General features: G+C 48.0%; 2 protein-coding genes and 1 long non-coding RNA gene across 3 annotated transcripts in view; 1 reads left to right on the plus strand and 2 right to left on the minus strand.

Annotated features, from left to right (window-relative positions):
* SH3RF2 (SH3 domain containing ring finger 2) overlaps positions 1-11,582 on the plus strand; it is a 38,766-nt gene extending 27,184 nt beyond the window's left edge. Inside the window, exons 6-9 of the mRNA XM_026046263.1 lie at positions 2,700-2,794; positions 7,163-7,392; positions 10,008-10,357; positions 11,307-11,582. Coding sequence (XP_025902048.1) covers positions 2,700-2,794; positions 7,163-7,392; positions 10,008-10,357; positions 11,307-11,582 — 951 coding nt within the window. The remainder of the gene's footprint in view (positions 1-2,699; positions 2,795-7,162; positions 7,393-10,007; positions 10,358-11,306) is intronic.
* Positions 4,860-6,196, minus strand: LOC112953244. The gene is made up of 3 exons (XR_003250548.1): positions 5,988-6,196; positions 5,052-5,211; positions 4,860-4,966 (listed from the first exon to the last, which is right to left on the minus strand). It is a non-coding gene; the product is annotated as an uncharacterized LOC112953244 (long non-coding RNA).
* Positions 11,583-19,267: 7,685 nt separating the features above from the next.
* PLAC8L1 (PLAC8 like 1) overlaps positions 19,268-20,207 on the minus strand; it is a 3,751-nt gene continuing 2,811 nt past the window's right edge. The window contains exon 4 of the mRNA XM_026045698.1: positions 19,268-19,435. Within this exon, the coding sequence (XP_025901483.1) occupies positions 19,268-19,435 (168 nt within the window). The remainder of the gene's footprint in view (positions 19,436-20,207) is intronic.

Raw genomic sequence — 20,207 nt, forward strand, 5'->3', positions numbered from 1 at the left:
TTGGAAGAAGATTAGCGTTTACCACCTCTAAGAGCTCTGGTACCAGTTTCCTAATCACTCGACAAAACAGCTGTGAAAAAGTAACTGCCTCTGCACTGGAAATGAAATGAAAAAATGTCCCGGTCTCCCCCGCAGCAGCGGGGCTCCCCGTCCCCCAGCACACGGGAGATGACGCGCGGCGCTCRCCAGCTCCAGACAGGCATCCGACCTGCCCAGGTTTGAGGCCTTGAAATAAACTGCTGAACTAATGAAGCGACTAATCAGAGCCCTCATTAGCCATGAGCAGTTTCCTCTATTCTTTTACTCACAGCATGTCTCCAACCCTCTTTCCTAGAAGGGTTCAGAGGTGCACAGCAGACTGTAACCTGCATGTGCCTGCCCTTCTTTGCTCACCTAGATAAATTAGCCCGATGCTTAAATGTTTTCTCTCAGGCAAGCAAGCAACAGCCATTATGTGCTGGTAGCTATAAAGCACAGGCTGATTTTGCAGGATGAACTGGCACCAAGACTGCTACTGATAAGGAAAACAAGTGACACAACCTGCTAACTGGATGGACCTTGTCCAAAGCTCATCTTTTCTGACAAAGGAGTCACTCCGTGCTCAGGTGTCTCCTCCTCTGCCTGGTTTACAAGCAGCCTGTGGCCGATGGGGGCCCTGAGGTGATATTCCAGCCCGGGCCACTAAAAAGCAAGCCCTGCCACAGCCCCACAGGCTTCCCTGAGCTGCCCCGCTCACGGCACCCAACCCTCCTGGGACCAGCCAGGCTGCCGGGGTGAAGAGGTGGGGACGGTGAAGATGGGCCAGGGGCCTGATGCTGGCAGCCTGCTCTGTGCGCCCAGAGCAGAAGCTTCACCTCCTCGCAGTGCCCTGCGCGCACAGGCTGACGCTGCCACCGGAGAAGTTCTGCTGAGAGGAGCGGCCCCGGCACACAGTCCTCTGCGCTGSCGTCTCACCAGCCCTACAGAGCTCAAATATTTATCTTCTGACTTTCCACCCGTTTGCAACAGAAGCAAGAACTTTTACCTACCTCAGCAGCAGATGAGGCAAGGGCTTGTTCAACACACAGCTGCCAAAAAGTACTGTGCCAGCAGAAGTGATGCTGAGGTTCCTCCTTTAAACATGAAAGGCTCCTACGAGAGGAGGACAAACTGGGCATTAGGTTGATTGGTACCTCTCCCTAGATGCAAAATGATGGCAGGGAAACAGTGGCCTCAAACCATATGCAAACAACAGGCTCCCCTTCCCATGCTCTTGCACCACAACTTGCACCGCAGACAGTTATTTTTCTCTGCCAGGCAAGGCTGGCATTGTGTAAATGCAAAGGTTTAGGGAGTTCTTCAGAAGAAGGATGCCATAGACATGGTAAATAGCTTTAATAATAGTTATTAGAAGATCACTGGGGCAAAGACTGTATTATTTATGTTTTATACAATGCCCATACACTCAGCTGGAACTAAGTAAATAGCAAGTGAAATGGCAATGATTATACAAGTCTCTCTCACCTGGCAGACGTCACAGTCTGCTACTGGTTAGCAGGTCTGGATTTCACATTTGGGTTTTTTTTTTTGCCAAATTCCTTTTTCTTCCTGAAGCAGCTGTTAGACATAGCAAATACATCAAAGGCTCTCACCTTGTTCACAGGTTACAGAAAGGAATGGGAAAACACTGAACATAAGGACAGKGATGAGCGTCTCCCCACTCAAGGGGAACTCATATTTAAGGGTARCCATGATTGCAGATTTAGGGCTCAAATTTAACATTTGAAAGCTGTGGCTACTAATTTAAATCTAGTCTGCTTAATCATTCTTCTGAAAACTCCTGGAGCACAAGGCAGCCTGTCCCAATAAGCCTGCAGTTCAGCACCTTTCCAGCAACACCCGCTACCCACCTGTGTSCTGCCACAGCCACTCACTCGCACACAGGAGCGAATCAAGGTGATTTTTAGTACTGGAAGTACAGAGTGCAAACACATCAGCCACTGATGAATGATCTCAGTATGAAGTGAATGAGCTTGTTATTTATTTACAGGAGAAGCAGTCAGCCCTACCAAACTCTACCAGGAAACCTTCTCAATGTTGAAGTAGAAGGACTGTCACGAGTCCTGCTACTGCATTTTGCATTTTAAACTTTTTCATCACGTGCTTCTAATTCTTCTTTCCCCTGAGATGTCTTTGCAAGTAAACGAAAGGCGCTTTAACTGACCTTGTGTCAATGAGTCTCGCTTCAAGGAGGGCATTGAACCATATAACTTGCCAAAGCCCCTTCTACCAGCATTTCTGTGACTCAGAGATGGGGTATCTCAAGTTTCCATTTATGTCTACAGCTCTGCAATGTTGAGAATGACGACCAGCATTAATTGTCATGTCGTCAGGGGTTTGAAATGCAGACGTTTATCTCCTACAAAATGAACCAAGATACTCATCTCATTCCATGCAATCTGCTGGAAGAATGTCAAGGGAAGCAAGGAATCTCCACTGAACAGGGTTACATTTGAATCAGTTGTCTTCTCTGTCTGTCACTACATGGTATTTATGAGAGACACAGAGCAACAGAAATGCCTGTTAAGAAGCCTGATCCTCCTCTCTTTTTTTGAGGTGTTCTTGAGGCCTGACAAACACTGTTAGCTGCTGTTCCAATGGCTAAAATAAGCTTATATTCTGAATAATATTTCTTTTTCTTTCATTTTTTTTTCCTCCAGGTCAGTGCATCTTACTATCCTGCACCAGGATCTTTGGGGCATTCAGCAGCCATTGTCACCCTTCCCCATCTGCAGCATCACATATCAGCCAATATGTACGTAAGGGAACCGAAACCTGGTGGTGGTGTCATGCAATTCCCAGGGTCGCCTCCTGAGGTTTATCTAACTAGGGCAAAGCTCCTGCCTGAGTGTTCAGAATCAGAAGATAAAACCAAATTAGAAGGCAGGATCCCTTTTGTTCATTCATACTTTGCTATTCTAACCTTCTTAGAGACTTAACATGACAATGACCAAAGATTAATTTTAGGGAAATCAATGATATACAAGTATTTAGCTATCCTATTGAAAACATTCAAGGTAGATTCTGAGCATTCCCTAATTATTACACTCATCTATTTGAATTATAGTATTTCCAGCATATAACCATCTTTGCACTTTATTACCCTGCTTATTTCTAAATATCTAAATATGCCTATTTATCAGCAACATATTTTAGTTTTACATACAAACAAGTTACTCCTTAAATGTCTCCAGCAATTTATTTTAAAACACTAAAACTCACTAGTGTTTTGTATGATCCAAACTGATAAAACTTTTCCAAATAAGTAGAGTTAAAATTGGCAAATATTTCCTCTAGATAAGATTCATGAGCCTGGCACTGTAGTAAGTTCCCAATCAATTACCAAATAGCAACAGGCAGCCTTGATGGTAATTAACACCTCCATGGCACCAAGCCTGACTGTGGGAAACCTTAGTATACATGAGCAATATCTCTAAATCTGTATTGCCCTCACCATATTTGCTATATTCATGCTTTAGCACAGGTTTTGCTGCACAGTCACATATGGTTCACTGTGGAGAACCAATTATCTCATTGCCTAAACAAAAAACTGAGAAGAGGGGAATTATTAATGGAATCTGAATTAATAGTGGAATTAATAGTAGAATCTGAGAATAGTGAAATAAAGGAATCTCAAGTGATTTTCTGTCCAATTTCCTCACTAGTCCAAAGCAGAACTGCCAACATCTCAGCCATCCCTTATTTATAYATTTTATTCTTAAAAGCTCCCAGTGATAGTAGCTGAAGGCTGGCTGTTCTTTTGAACTGTTGTGGATGCCTGTCCATGGCTGGACACAGGAACACAAGGTAAAAAAAGAAGAAGGAAAACAGAGCTAACACACTAGAGTTCTTCAGAGATGTTATTCATGAGTACTCTTCTCCACTCCTCTTAACACCTCCGGATGATACTCAAAGCAAGCAGATGTAAGGCCTCTTGCTCACCATGCACTTCAAAGACAGAATGTATTCTTGATGCTATCACTCGCACAGAGCATCTTAACTGCACTCTTTCATGCTGCTTTGCCTTAGGACAGGTACCTGTTACCCTTAATCGGTCATTTCAATGGAGTACTCACTATGCAGTGTCGAGAACAACAATTCTCTCCTCCTTAATCCTTGCTCATTGCCCTTGGCTGACTTGGCCGACACTTCTGGGACAGAAACTATTGACGAGATCTGCTTTGTTCTTCATTTCTGTTGGCTTTTTATTTGATTCATTATTCTCTTTGGCCTCAAGTTATAGGCAGTTTCTTCCCTGCAAGTTCTCCCCACAATTACCCCAGCACCCTAATTTCTGATGCAAGCAGTGGTTCAAGAGGCTTCAGGCAAACAGCTGCCACTCGCCCCAAACCAGCAGCATCAGTTCTTAAGCACGATTAAATGCAGGAACTTCAGGATGTGCTTCCAACATTTTGCATGAAGGCAGTTACCTCTCTGCAGCCCGTRTTCCCTTCGTCTCATCTGCCTCTCTTTTTTCCAGGTGTGTGGCTCTCCATTCCTATATGGCTCATGGACCAGATGAACTGGAGCTGCAGAAAGGAGAAGGGGTCCGCATCATTGGGAAATACCACGATGGCTGGCTCCGGGGAATGTCACTTGTCACAGGAAGAGTGGGGATCTTCCCTGGCAATTATGTTGCTCCCCTTTTCAGGTTTGATTTTTCTTATACACACACAAAAAAAAAAGCCTTTGCAAAAGGGACCSGGTTACACTGGGACATTGGGTCTTATTCCTGTGTTGAGATCACTACAAGGGGTTCTACACTATTAGTAATGGCTATTTATTCTTCATCTGGCTGGGATGACATCTTGCAGCTTTCCTCCTTGCAGCAGCCACCTTCRTCTGCTTGTTTTAAACCTAGGGTGTCAGAGACACTAGAACTTTCTTCCAGGACTGTTTTGTTCAGCCCAGGCGTTCAAGTAGAAACCTGTAGGTGACACGATGCAACATATTTTGTTGAGTTAGTCAGGGAGCCAGGACAAACAGCAGAGCTTGTGTATGCTCAGACTCACCCTTAYTCATTTTGGATGACTCCAGTCTTTTTTTCTGCCAGAAGGGAAACTGCAGGCAGAAGGCTCCTTTAGACTCAAAATTCTGGTTTTAGAGCAGGCATTTGAACATTAGAAACTGTTGATCTAGCACTGAACACGCATTAGCAAGATGGAACGGTAACTGAAAATAAACAATTTAGGAGACAAAAAAAAAATGTTTGGGCCCCTAGTTTCCTTAAGAGATACTCAGGTACAGCAGAGAAACTGGAAGAATAGATGAGAAATGTCATTTTCTTTACACAAATGGAAATTAGGTGTAAGTGAAAAAAAATCAGGATTATCGTGCCATTATTTGAAGCAGAGATTCCATAGCTGAAATCTCCTTGTTGCCATTAGGAAATCACCAAAAGGAAATCTGACTCTGTCCCTCCAAAAGTCACCATCGGAATCCTTTCTTCTTCCCTTTCACTGAGGGGGAAGAGCTGAGGGAAAAGCTTAGCTGCATTTTCTTCCACTGAGACTTAAGCAAACTGCCATATACAATAAGAAAAATAGCACCTGGTAACTTGCCAGCTCCCTCCCCCATGTTTTCTTCTGGTGGGGTTAAAAAAATAAAATAAAAACCAACTAGCATCAAGGGAAGGCCCTGGGAAGTCGTAGCCTTCTAGTTTCACAACAAAAATATACATTAAAMTCTGAGATACTCCTATCATATTTGATTCCCTCTCCCCCTCATTTCTCTTTCCCTGCTCGCATTTGCTTCTGCCAGATCACTCCGTTCACCCTGGAGGTCCCACTGCTGTTTTAATCTCCCCAGAGCCCTGCCCTGCACCCACCCTCCCTGCACTCGAGCATGGTTACTCGTCTCTCATTTCTCCCAGCACAGCTCCTGATAACACCGAAGCCCCACCTCACCAATAGCAGAGCAAATAAATAACCAAAGCACAGCTCACTCACCCTAAATAGCCTCATAAAGAGCTCCAACCAAAAGCACCCATTTTGGAGTTGCTATTTTATCATCCTTAGGAAATTGCTTCATAATAAATCAATGAGTCAGTTATTTGATTAATCACTACTCAGTTATTAAACTATAAATCATTCTTTCATCCTCCCAAAAAGGTAAGGAAGAGAGCCAGCAGAATGCCTTTGCCTTCCTTTGCAGGGCTAGCAAAGGGACTTCATCACGGCACGCTCTCCCAAGGAATTTGGGGTTATTTCGCCAGCACACCAATGGGGAATGTTGAGAGCCTTTTTGGCAGTTTAATAGACTCAGGTGAAAGCATATACATGACCCCTATAGGGAATAAAGGGGAGGACAAGGGTAATCCAGAACAGCTGCTSTGCCAGAGAGAGCTGTGTAAACAGCACCTGGGCTGCTAGAGCCAGAGGACAAGCAGCACAAACACTGCCCTGTCCTTGCAGACCTGCCCTCCCTCTCTGCGTTCAGGTGAGATGCCTCTTAAGSCTTCAGCTACAGGTACCACCCAGCACTTTCCCCAACCATGTTCATTCCATGCAGAAAATGGGGTGGGATACGCAAGTTTGCTTTTGTCTGTCATCAAAACCAGTCTGGTTTTGTTGCATAGGACTTCTACACAGATGAAATCGAAGAGGAACCATTCAGAATGCTAATAGCACCTCATGCTTTAATAGCACCCAAAATGCTGTAAAGCATCTGTGGAAACAGATAGTTCCTGTTCTCTACTTCTGCCTAAAGACTGCAGTTTATGAGCACTAGTGTCTATAATCATAGCATGGCACTTAACAGAGAACAGGACAAATCCTATTTTTCCATGATGTAGGAAGGATATTTGGGCAAGTCACAGATGCAGGTTTGGCTTGTCCTTTTTTGAAATGTCATGGTGTTAGTGTAAATAATTCTAACCATATTTGAGGAGACTTTCTTACCAATTGGGGGCACAGAGGAAAGTCCTTGTTATAATGGAGTTGGAAACCTTCACCAGCTACAGACTTCCATCAAAAACCTGACTTGAGGTGCAAAAGTCTTTTAAAACCTTTGAACTCTCTCTCTCAGACAAATCTATTTTCCTTTCAGAACTCCGTGACTGGAACGCTTGCAGACTGCATGAATCTCGGCTTATTTGCTTCTCCTTTTCCATCTCCACCAACAGGAAACCTAACCTCTCCGACTCGAAGATGCCGTCCCTGTACACCTCGTGGACGCTGTCGACCGCCTCGCTCTCCTCTCAGGGAAGCATCTCGGAAAACGGCCAAAGACAAAGCCGGCCTCTGAAGCCGGTGCTGCTGCCCGTGCCGGTGCCCTCGCCGGGGAGGAACGCGGCCCTGCTGGGCCCCTCGGCACAGGCCTCCTTGCGGCGCGGACGGGGCAGCGCCAGGAAGAGTAAGTGCTCGGGAAGAGCCTCTGGGGGCAGCAGCCATCGGGGGCCTCCCAAGAGAAGATTCTGCTACTAGAAACCCTTGGTATCTTTTAAAACTAAAAACATGCACCCGAATTATTAAATAACATTGGAGACTATTAGAAATATCCTTATATGGGTCAAATAAAAAAAAAAAAGGAAGTACAAATTTTAGGAAGTTAAACATGAGCTGTGCTAAGACAATATTTTAAGTCTGTAAAAAGGTCATTTGCAGCATTTTGGAAGATAAAGCCCAGTAAACCCAGATTCTGAGTCAGGCACATTGATCAAAAACATAATAAAAGAGAATTAGTAGACAGGTGCCTTTCTGTTGTATACCTTGGAAGGTGCAGCATTTTGCCTGGAGGAAAAGAAAAAAAAATCACTGTATTTTCTGTGCAAGGAAGTTCCATGTCACAGGTCCGCTTCAGTTCCATGAATCAGAGTGCATAAATAGTCCTGGTAAATTTGCATCTCAAATGCTTCACACATTTCTTGTAACTCAGAATAGAATAGAATAAAATTAGAAAAAAAAAAGTATACAGAAGGATGATCAAGAGAATGGAAAAATTGCTATCTGAGGAACAAAATTTTCCATCTTAGAAAAGTCTGAGATGTAAAAATCATGAGTAGCATGAAGGCCAAAAAAAAAGGCATACAGTAAAATTATGGATACAAAGGTCTTGATAGCAGAGAGCTGGAGGAAAAGAATACTCTGCATTTAGTCCTTTTTGTCCTCCTCCCTCTCTAAAGCCAATACGGGCTCCTCTTGGAGGCAGCACCTCAGCCCCGCCGGCCCCATCCCGTCCAGGTGTCCCCAGGCTCCGAGCTGCAACTGCAGCAGAAGGAACGTCACTGCCCAGACACAGAGCCTCTGCTCTTCAGGGCAGCTTGGCCTGGTCTGTATCCCTGGAATAACTATAGGTGAAATGTGGGGAACACAAGGATTGTGGCATTGGATTTTACTTATTGTTTATCTTCAGAAATCATTTTCTGAAGGAAAGGACTTTGCACAGCTTTAATCATTCAGGCTTCATGTTCTGATCAGCTGCTTCCTTAAGCAGTTCACCAAAGCTACCAACATGTTAAGGTGCTATGTTAACAAGAGACAAGTTTATCCCATTCCCTTGGCTCTTGGTAATACAATAGTCAAGCACAACAGAAAACTAAAATTAATTCACATACACTCAGGGCTGCAGGGAAAAACCGCTCCCAAAGATGGGAGCACAGCTGGAATGCCTTAATGAATCCCCACCCCAAGGCTGGCAGTGGAGCCTGGCAGTTTTGGTGCTATTTTGCCCCATCTGTGGTTATTTGGTAATTCCAAATTCTTGACTCAGCACAGAAAAACTCTTTGTAAAGGATTATGCAGAGTTCAGCTGGTTATGTTCTTTCAGGTGATGTTGGCAAGACTAATTTTCAGATCATACATGCTGCTTTGGGATAAATTTCCAAATATATTTAAGCAACTAAATGGCATATTCTTTAATTCTTGCAGAAAGAGCTGCTGCTAGAGATAGGCAGTGGCAGGAGGCGAGACTCACTTTGCAAAGGCCATTGCCAGTGTTTAGACTCAAAATTGGATTTATCTTACAAGTTGTTTTACTTTAAAGGACTCATTCCCCTGTGATAGCTCTACTTAAAAATCAATCTTGTGAACAGCAAGAAATCACAGATGAAAAAAAAAGTGTGACTTCCAGTGCCATTGCCTGGAAAGCAGGTATGAGACAGAGCAGGCAAAGTGGGAGCAACAAGCGGCAGCAGGAGAGGAGGAGTGTGAGCTCAGGTGCTAGGGCTGTTACACATCTGGYGAGAAAACACAAGGCGAGAAGGGCAGGAGGCCCAGGAGCATCTCAGGGACTGAGGACACTCCTCCCCACCAGCCTTTAGCACCTCGCCAGATCAGGGATTCCCCAGCTAGGGGTCGGCTCAGGCACTGGATTACTGGGGATGGGATTTGCTGCTCCAACCCAGCATGCACTGGTGCCACAAACCCTGCCACAGATGCAAGCTGCGAATCAACCCAGACAGGAGAATTAAAAATTTCTTAGTTCACAGYCATTTGGTGGGAACGCTCCACCTCCAGACAGAGGTCCTCATAGTACAGCAGCAAGTCAGCAAACAGCTTGCAAGAAAAAAATAATGCACTAAACTGAAGACACCTAAGCATTTTACCAGCAGGCACTTAGAGCTGATGGAAGCCACATTCATTCCATCTCCCCTTGTCTAGGATATGAAAACACAACTATCTAGTTCAACAGATCAGCAGGGAGCAAAACAGGAGGTCAGAGCTGCTGTAGCAATGCAGAAGGATGGAGAATTTAAGCTTTTTACCCCTGCCAATGTCCAGCACAGCACGAGTGTGTTAGGAAGGGACTATGGAGGCAGAGCTCACCACTGCAGGCGTGGGCTGTGCACAGACCCCCGGGATCACTCCAGAGCAGAGGGTGCCTCTGAGGGCCCTCCCTGCACACCAGCCTCCCAGCACCACTGTAAGGGCTGCTCCTTTCTGCACCATGGCTCCAGTTATATCACCTTCCTCTCGGGGTCAAGTGCATTTGTTAACTCCTACCTCCTTCGATCCGATCTTGTTCTGCAGATGGGTCCCTGCAGAGGCCCGGGCAGGCCGGGACCCCTGTTCACGTGGCCGGCTCCCTCCGACGTCTTCCCGCCACRGCGGCGCGGCCCCTGCAGTTCCAGCTTTACCAGCACGTCAGCTCTGCGGGGGCCGGCATGGCCGATGCTGCAACAAGGCCAAACTTCTCCCACGACGTGTCACCGGCACTTGTGCTTAGAGGAGGRGAAAGCAAAACTCCCTCTGTGTGTAGTTCCGTGATCCTGGATGTCAAAGATCTTCCAGCAAAAAGTGAGGCTGCTCCAAAGCCGCCTGCATCGGCTCCACCATCCATCCTGGTGAAACCAGACACTTCCCGGAACAGCACTGAAAAGGTAAGGCCAGGAGCTACCCCCTACCCTAGAATGTCTTTGTGATCCCTTTGGGGCTGAGATTCAGCGTGAGCTCAATGCTGACCGAGGGACAAGTTTCCAGAGGGCTCTGCTCTATTTTCACTTGGTTTTCTTTTGGAATACTTGGACTGGTACCTGTGCTAAGAGATCACATTTGTGTATGGATGAGTCTGCTGTTGGAATTAAACCCATTAGAGAGGTGAGATGCTGCAAATATATCAATCAGTGTTCTCTCACATTTGGTCATGACCAAACCTTAAGACTTTTCCTCACATTTTAAATCAAACAAGAATTTAATCGAAATCCCCAAGACTTTGGATAGCAAAAGTCCTAGAAATGGGAATATGAGACCTTACRTTAGCCTGGTCTCTACAGAGATTCAACAAATTCCCCTGCCCCAGAGATCTCTTTTTCCCACTGGCAACAGGGGTGAAACTTCCAGAAGGACTTTGTACCATCTGTGAAACTGCCCCAGTGACAACTTTCCCCTTCTATGGCACCCAAACAGCTCCATGAGTCTCTCAAAGCACAACCCCCTTTGGAGCTTCTAGGAAGAACATTAGCTAGAGACAAACCTTGTTTGTTCTCTCAGTGAGGGGCACAGTAGGAGAGAGGCCGCATTGTTTCCTCTAGTTCACGTTCTTGCACGAATTTCTGCACTGCTCAGACTGCCTTTCATAGGTCTTTAAAATACCGTGCTGTAATATATCGATTATGCACACAAAGCTGTGCAATTTCCTGATGTTTTGTGCATCCTACACTGCACATTCGGTCAGGTAGATGGAGACACAGCCGCTCCACAGACATCATCTGCCCCAGTAGCAAACCACCTCTCTGAGAAGGCAAAGATCCTGCTTCTGTAGAGCAGCTCAAGCAAAACTACAGGGCGATTTTGTTTTCCCGGTGTCACGGTGTCCCGTTGTCGTTGCAGCAAGTGAAGACGGTGAGGTTCCAGAACCAGAGCCCGCCGCCGCCCAAGCGGCACAGCCTGCAGCCCTCGCCGCGCCTGCCGCGCGGCCCCGCCGAGCAGGGCGCGCAGGCGGACACGCTCGCCGCGGACGCCGACGGGAGCCTGCTCGGGCCGCGGCTCAGCGCCAGCCCGCTGCACCAGCGCCGGGCGAAGGCCGCCTCGCTGGACCTTGCCGGCCAGGCAGGACAGCTGACCTTCCCTCTGAAGAAGAGCTACAGCAGCATTTCTGCAAACTGACAGGTCAATTCCCTGCGCCCTGCTCTGAGGGCCGAGCATCCTCACCAGCCTGCCACCTCCTCCRCCTTCCCCTCCCTGGCCTGAGCTCGGACACCCCTGCCTCCGCGTGCCCCTGAGCCTGCCAGGCACCCCAGGGATCTGCACGTTTCGGGTTTAGAGAACTGGAGGTGCTCCCAACGTAGCAGGGTGGGACAACATCTGACACCACACAGGAGAGTCCTATTTCTGAGACACACTTCAAGCTGCACCTTCACAACCTGCCACTGCATCAAACACCCCACGCCACGCTGAGTGGTGCTAGGAAAACCCCTTTGCCACCCAGGTTACTTCAAACACCACACAAAGATGAAGTTGGCTTCCACAGAATAGATACCTGGTGCCATAAAGAGCTGCTTGTGAGATAAGCAGAGCAAGGGTGKGACAAGGAAGACAGAGGACAGGCATCAGAAGTAGTTAAACTTGCTTTGATCTCCTGGCTACTACGGAAAACATATTGAGATAAAAATACTGGCTCATTAACTTTCTGCACAATTACATATTCTGCAGGATAAAGAAACCATAAATCAAAACTATCCAGCTCCTGGCTTAATGCTCAAGTTCTCTTTTGAGGGGTTTTCTCTTCAGATACTTTTGTTAAGGTTTGGGTTTTTCCCCCCCTTTTTTTTTTTTTTTTTTTTCTCCTCTCTCTTTTCTCTCTCTTCATTTCGTTGCTTGCTTGTTTGCATTTAGTCCAAGAATTTTAACTTAGAATACAGTTTAAAAGGTGATTTGGAGAGGAAAGGGATGCGTCATTACAAGCCATTAGACGTTGCAGGTGGAARTATTAGATCTCTCTTGGTTGGCTGGTTTCCTCTAAAGACCTGATATCTGCTTCCTGGCAGTCTGTCACTTCACCACACTGCTTCTTTTTTCCACCTCCCAGCCATTTAGGCATTGCTTTTGTAAAATATCCTAAATGGAATTTATGGGTCTAACCGAGTCCACATTAAGATGCATGAAACATTTTCTAAATAACAGAAAGCAGCATTCACCATGGCACAGACCACCCTTTGCAGCAGCARCACCAACTCCAGCTTTCATCTGACTTCTATTTGAGACGTTATCCTGTGAAACCACTGAAAAATAAGCAGAACTGGACAGCTGTGCCCAGCTATCCAGCTGTGACAGCTATTCAGCAAACGGGTGCACAACAGGTTTTGCTTTTCACATTTCATTTTTACTGCTGRTTTAGAGACCACCAATTCCCATTCTAGCCACAACAAGCAAACATTCAATCTCCTAACAGCAGTGGCTGTGCTTCTGCCAGGACTGCCCTAACACAACAGCCTTGGCTAATTGCACACCAACCCCATGCAATTACCTCCATTGGTCAATGGAAACTGAGCCTCAGAGAAGGAGTTTGCTTTTGGAATGAAGAAAGCTGAATGGATAAGGACAACTACCAGCCTATAGCACTAATTCGTTTACCCTTTCAGACTATTTTTCTTTTGGTGAAGCTGTCTTCTCCCTGACCCAACAAAAAGGATTTTCAACAGCACAGAAGCAAGTGGAAAAAACAAGTGTGTTCTTCACTTTGAGCTACCTGCCACTGCTTAAACTACTAAAGAAAGATTCTGTGAAATTACAAGTATGCACTCTACCCAGCTATAAAAAAAATGGTGCAAGTTGCAAATAAAAGGCTAAACATGGCTCTCAGCAATGCCACTCCAGTGACAGCCAAACCTTCCAGAAAAAAATGCCCRTTCTTTACTAGAGATTTCTCTCATTCCCTTCAACTTGAAGTCTCATAAACTGGCTCTGCAAGCAGTGCTTCTCCTAAACTCATTTAGATTTCCAGGATCAGCTCATTGTGCAACTTAGAGCGCTAGTCTGGAGGCAGAGGAGGGGGTGCCTGCTCGTGTCCCCAGAGCGTTGTTTGTGGCTCCCCAAAGGAGGGATTGCTGGTGTGACCCGGCTGCTCACCTGCTGAGGAGGCTACAATGGATTTCAGCAGCAGCCTCCGAGATGCGCAGAAAACAGCAGCACGGGGGCCTGAAACCGTGTGTGAGAAATAACGATGCAGACAAGTGGTAAAGACGAGGGAGCAAGAGAAAACACGAAGCAGAGTGGAATGTAGAGACAGGATAGCGCATGTGCAGAAACAAGGGGAACGTTGGTATTTGCTGCCTCGAAGATGGACGGACAGAGGGACCCCGTGCACGCAGACTGCGGCTGATGCCACTTCCCGAGCGTTCCAAGTCAGGAGAAGGCAGCTTTGAGCGGGACAGCTCCCCGAGCAGGGGAGGCTGCGGCAGCTCTGACAGGAGCTGCTTGGCGGCCACCAGCGCTGCAGCCGGCCCCGCGCCCTGCAGCAGGAGCTCGAGGACAGCGCTACCGCGGAGCGGAGCTCATCAGCGACTTCTCCCGGGAAGGCCAGCAGGGATGCAGYGCAAGCTGCGTGCGAATGGGGGTTAAGGACGAGGGACAGGAAGGAAACAGTGCACTGAAATTCACTGAAACTTCAACCGAAACATATGTTGAAGTGAAGTCACCTTGTAAATGTGACATTCCCGAGAGGCTGGTTTCCTGCACGCAGCAGGCACGCTAGGCAAGGCAACAAGGAAGGCTTTGCATTTCAGTCTGGGGCTGCAAGATGAGGYGCTCAAAGCCAGCTAAAGAACTAACCCCGCTCGGTCTCTCGCGCGCAGAGCCGATGCGCGGCAGCGTCGTCGGGGCCGCAGCAGGCACCAGGCCGAGCTCAGTGTGCCCAGAGGCTTCTTATGCCATAAAGGCTTTCTGGTAAAGAGAAACCTGTAAAGGCCGGATCACATTTCCCAGATCCATCTCATAATATTGTCAGCTTTGAATATTGCTTTTCATGAAATGAAACCACCCCGTTATCCTCTTACATGAAGATAAACATCAATAAGGTGTTGTAGCACCGTGCACACAGAGGAACCCGCAGTGCTGTTCAGCCCATGACACGGACCTGCAGAACTGATGCAAAGACACTGAGAAGCAACCCAGGTCTCCTCTGGACATCGCCCACTGCACGACAGCCGAGCGGCAGCAGCAGGCTGACGAGGAGCGAGAAAAGCTCTCACACGTGTGCACACACGCTCGGTCATGAGCRATGACAGGGAACGCTGACAGCCAAATTGGCACTTCGGTAAAATAGCAAGAAGCTATTTTGGGACAAATCTCTCAATCGGTTTCTTTCACAGAATATTTTGGTGCTTTGATGCTATGGTGATAAATGCCCTAAATATACCCAAAACATACAGAGAGACAGGACTCTAAATAGGATGTACTTTAAAGCAACAGATCTGGTGAGCAGCTGGTTCCCGCTGCCCAGTCCCTCCCTGGCAGGGCATGGACACCTGGCCACTCATTTACTATCACAGTCCCCTAGGCCAAATGGCTAAAACGCTCCTAACCTCCTCCCCTGCTCACTTGGCAAGCCCTAGCACCAAGGAGAAGTGGCTGAATTCAAGCCTTTCACCCCAAAATCCTAGCTAAAGGAGATGCTGGTAGGAGCTACCGGGGCTTGGACGGGAGCTGTGAGCAGGGAACACCAGACAAGCAGCTCYCGTCCACGCAGTGATGTCAGTGGTGCCAGGGAACACGGAGCAGGTCCGGGCTGGAACAGTTTCTAATTGCAGCAGACTAAAGGGACCCTATTCCAGCGCACTCGCTCTCCATCACCTTCTGCAAAGAGGAGGCTGCAGGGAGCTCTTGCTGCGCCGGGCGGTGCAGTTTGCGCATCCTTTCTGCTCACACCTGGCAGGAGCAGCAGGTCGGAAGCGCGCTCGCCCCGCTGAGCTCGTCCCGCTCCTTCCCCCCTCTTTCCTTCCCCCACCCCCCCGTTTTTATGGGCAGCAGTGAGRAGGAGACACATCACATCACACGTTGGAAGGAGGCTGGCAGCGTCACATGGAGGTGGGCGAGCTCTTCCAGGGTTTCTGCTCTCTTTCTATATATTTTTAAGCTACCCTCCTCACTTTTCATCCCCCAGACTCTCTTCATCTAAATATCCCCAGAGAGGAGAGGTTAGACATGAGCATCATGAGCCTCCTGTGTCACTGCYGAGCTAGCCAGGAAAGCTCACCATGGATGAGATGATCCAGGTGCTCCCAGGAGGGCGGCCCCTCCACAGCGCTGCACGCACCCGGGCTCTGGAGGGACCGCTCTGGCCCTGCTTGCTGGATTGCCACATCGACAGCCTTCCATTTTAGACACAAATTACTACAGGAAGTACAGAGAGCAAAGACGACAGCATGAGAGAGGCAACGTACAGCCGCAGAGCTACCGCGGCGTGGCCGATGTGCATAACGAGAATATATTGTTCACTGCCTTCGAGCTGCGTGTTGGAGAGGCTGATCACAGAGGCTCCGACCATCCCCGGCGCCTTGTTTGCCTGCGGAGCACAGGAACGGAGCCCAGCAAGGGCCAATGAGGCAGAGCACGGGGACACAGGGACCACGAATGAACCCCGCTCTGCTCCTGATGAGGTCTTCTTTTCCATCTGCTCATTTTTTATGATTAGCTAATGAATTGGAGCCCAAAACAGATCATTCATCAGCGCTCCTTTAATTGCCTTCCTAACCCTGTAGGAGCCTGGAAATTCTGCAGTAAGCAACCCCAAGAGCTTGCATTGCAGCCATGTTTCCTGGTTAACAGCGAACAAACAAGGCAGAGCATGAAAATGGGACACATTTAACAAATTCCATCCACACGTTACTTGCAAAGAATGCATCTGCACCCCTGCSAGAAGCAGCTGATCTCAGACCCTGAGGAAGAATCAGAGCTGTCCCACAATCCGTGCAACAAGTGGACAGTTTGGGCCCAAAACAGGCTCTCCCACCCCTCTGCCACAGGAGAGGCAATATTCAGCGAAACAGGCCCTGCTGCCTTCTGATTTGCGTCTTCCAGCTGCCGAGCTTTTCAGAATTGTGTTTTCAAGAGGTTGTCCCCACTCCCACATGCACAAGGGCTTCCTCTTTTTTAAAATGAAAATTAAGAGCCTTTTATTTCATATGCCACGTGATGGCAAGAACTTGGGACACGAAAGCGATACCCCTAGGGAGCGAAAGGCTGCCGCACAGGCCGGCGACACCCCCTCCTGCCCTGCGCTCCCTTGGGAGCTTGGAGCCGAGCAGGGAGCCAGCAGGTCGGAGGAGAGCAGAGCGCGGCCCGGGGCGAGGTGCGGGGCGCCCTGCCCGCTCTGCACCACGGGAATGGCAAACGCACCGTTTCCTTGTGCCTAACTCGCTCCCTCGCTAGCGGCTATTAGACAGACCAGTCTCTAATGAGAGATCAGTCTGCTGCGCACCGCGAGCACACGACCCGCAGCGCGCGTCTGCTCTCCTGCTTCCAGGGCTCTGCCCCGAATCAGAAAGGCCATTTTAAAAATTAAATGAGGAAAAGCTATTAGGCTGTGGTGCATTTAGACTGCTAATCTGTGATATATTCCTAGTCACTAAGTGTTTTAATGAGCACTTATTTCCAAGCCTTTTATTTTCTGCTTGATCCTGATTAGTTTTTCACAAGCTACTTAAGTAATACACCAAACATCTCACCTAAATTCACCAAACACAAATTAGCTTGAGAGAGAAAAATCGGAGGGAATAAACAGCCTCTAGAAGAGCCATCAGTCCCCCCTTTCCTCCCGCCAGCCCTTCCAGCAGGGAGGCAGCAACCTCTGCCCTATGGAAGTCGCTGCAAACTGCCGATGCCACAGAGCTTCTCCCAGCGACAGCAGTCCTGAAAGCTGGGAGGGAAAAGCGTCATTGCCTCTCCCCTTCCCTTCTTCCGTCCCAAGCTCTGGGAAGGACAAGTTGCATATTTTGCCCCATTGGGAGCAAAGATTTGACCCCCAAATATTTAAGTTGGAAATATCAGAATGGCCCAGAAATGAGTGAGCTCATATGTACATATATAAAGATTTTTAGAATGTTTATCCACTGCCCAATAGATAATTTAAATAACTACATATTTTGAAGTATTGATAGTGTAGATATCTTAAGTTTTTCAGTTGTTTTGCATTAAGTCGCAATATCACAACTCTTTTAAAAGTAGCATTTCAAAATACTCAGAAAAACCAGCAAGTAGAAACCCAAGTGACGAGATAAGGACTCACCAAGCAGCTCCAGGGCAAGGGCGCATAAACTGATCACCTTCGGTAGCTCCACCTGCTTCAAACCACGTTAGAGAGTTCAAAACCACTGTGGCCAAACCAGGSACTACTCTTATTAAAGGCAAATAAAAGATACCTTCATACCAAAGTTCCAGCTTAATACACTCTAAAGACAGCAGGAATCACTAATGAGGTAATTCAGTCACCTGCACAACATACCAGTACATTTTGTCACCTTCTTTCTCCATTACACCCAGGAAACATTACTATGAAATGTATGAAATGTTACAAATATGTTTTATAAAAGGAAAAAAARCTATTTTTGTGTATATGTTTAGAAACAGTAGAATATATAGTCTTCACTTATTTGGTGATGGGTAGAAAAATAGTAATATATAAATTTGGTTTATTGCTCAAAGATACTTACACAAGTTCAGTTATGCTTAATATTTTTCCATGATGTGAAGCTCGTTTTCTAAATTTTTTCAACTTAACTTGCTACTAGGGAGAAGAAAACCATTAATAAACAAACAAAAAAGGTTTTGTATTAAGAGAGGTATTTTGTATTTCCTGAGTGAAGGACAGGGCTTGCACATTTTCGGCTTTCGGAGGCCGCTGGTGCCAGGCCCAGCGCCGCGCTGGGTTGGCAGCCTGGGCGCTGCCGAGCGGCCGCCCGCGCGCACGGGCAGCGGGCGCAGGGCCGCGGCCGAGGCTCCCGCGCCACACGCGCGTTATTCCGTCCTGTAAAAACTGCTGTGCTGACATTAAAACTGGTTTTGCATGAGACGGGAATTTTTATTTTCACTGCCATATCCCACACTTCTGTTTTGCCCCTTGCCAGCCCAGGGCATCCCAAGAGGATGGGATGGAAGGTTAACGGCAGCAAAGGCAGGACCAAGGAGCCGGGCTCGGCGTCCCTGGCCAAACACCTGCCCACGTGGGAGGATGAGCTGAGCTCAGAACTGAGCTGCAGCTATTTTCAATCACTGATGTTCGTCATCTCCAGCAGCCTCCCACCATTAAACCGAGTAACACTTAGCACCAAGTTTTAGGGTGGGAGTGTTCAGGGGCTTTGAAGTCTCTGGATAAAAAGAGCAATTTAGATTAGTCCTATTTTAAGTGGGGCCCAAGTGAGTCACAGGCAACRTGCAGGGAGGGGAAAGGAAGGCGAGGGACCTCCCGTCCTGCTTCCAGCCTCACYTCTCACCACTGCACTGGGCTACTACCCCTTTACTTTATCCCRGTGCTGTAAAATGTCTGGAGGTGCAGAGCGACTCGGTCACCGCTGTTCCCATCGCTCACCGTTTCCTGCACTGTGTTTTCAGGTCACAGGTCTAGGCAGGGAAAGCAACCCACGTTCACACTTCCAAGCCAGTGCTGCACCAGTGAGCAGTTAACTGCTGGTCCGCAGAGGTCGGCGGGCAGCACACCAGGGCGCGCGATACGGAACACGACAAGCAGTGGCAGAAAGGCTGCTAGGAGGTACTCGTGCCTTTTATTTTTAAAAGTCAGGCATTTTGCATTGTGGGTGGCGAGGGAGGAAGAGTGGATGGAAGGGAAGAATCATGACTCAGGCTCCCTTGCTGGGGATTTTTCTAACTAGGACATCTTCAGCTACAGGAATGGCATTTACTTCACAGATCTGGGTCACGGCCCTCCTCTTCAGCTCTCGGGCCACTTGACAGACAGCAAAAGGCCAGCAGCAGTAAACTGCTAGCCAGTCCTCATAAATGGTCCCCTGGAATAAGAATTAATACAGGTCTATGCAAGAGGAATGACCACGAACCAGCTTTTCCACTTCATTGTGCCTACGTTACCCTGACCGAACCGCGACCAGCCCCAAGAGCAAAGGAGCCACGGGCCGGACCCAGCCCTAGCTCGGTGGGCGCCCTGGCCCGACTCGGGTACCAGCGACCATGAGGTGCAGCCCGCGCCCCGGGAGCACCCGCAGCTGGCACTGGGGCTTTTAGGATCCCCAGTGGGGCACACGCTCCAGCCGAGGTTTCCACTCCATGGGGAGGTTTCTTYGCTCCCTGCCACCCTGATTACACTGTAATCTATACTTTACAGCATCAGCTCTGGGCTATGTAATTTTACAGCAGCTACACAGACTCATACAATCCTGCTCTCACAAAGCACTTTAAAAACATGAGTAGTTGCTAGGAGTTGGAATTCTATTATAAAACAAATATTCCTTCTCTCTCAGTGCAAGAAAAAGGGCAATTCTAGAGACTTAATGCATTAGTTCTGCTTTAAAAGCGCATCAAGGTAACAGAACAGATTTTCAGATCAAAAAGGAATTTGGCTGCAGGATCCTGCAGGAGCCTGTGTGAGCAGTGCGTAGGGGGCAGCGGGTGGAATCCATCTTCTCCAGGACCAAGTCCCAGACGAGCCTCTCCTGTGCCTCGTCCCGGGGTCCCAGACGAGCCTCTCCTGTGCCTCGTCCCGGCACGAGGGCCGCACGGTGCCGCGCTGCAGGGCGCTGATGCATCCGGCTCTGCCTCCACGCG

This window comes from Nothoprocta perdicaria, unplaced genomic scaffold, assembly GCF_003342845.1.
Source record: "Nothoprocta perdicaria isolate Ctin4 unplaced genomic scaffold, notPer1 scaffold_107, whole genome shotgun sequence".
Taxonomy (NCBI): Eukaryota; Metazoa; Chordata; class Aves; order Tinamiformes; family Tinamidae; genus Nothoprocta; species Nothoprocta perdicaria.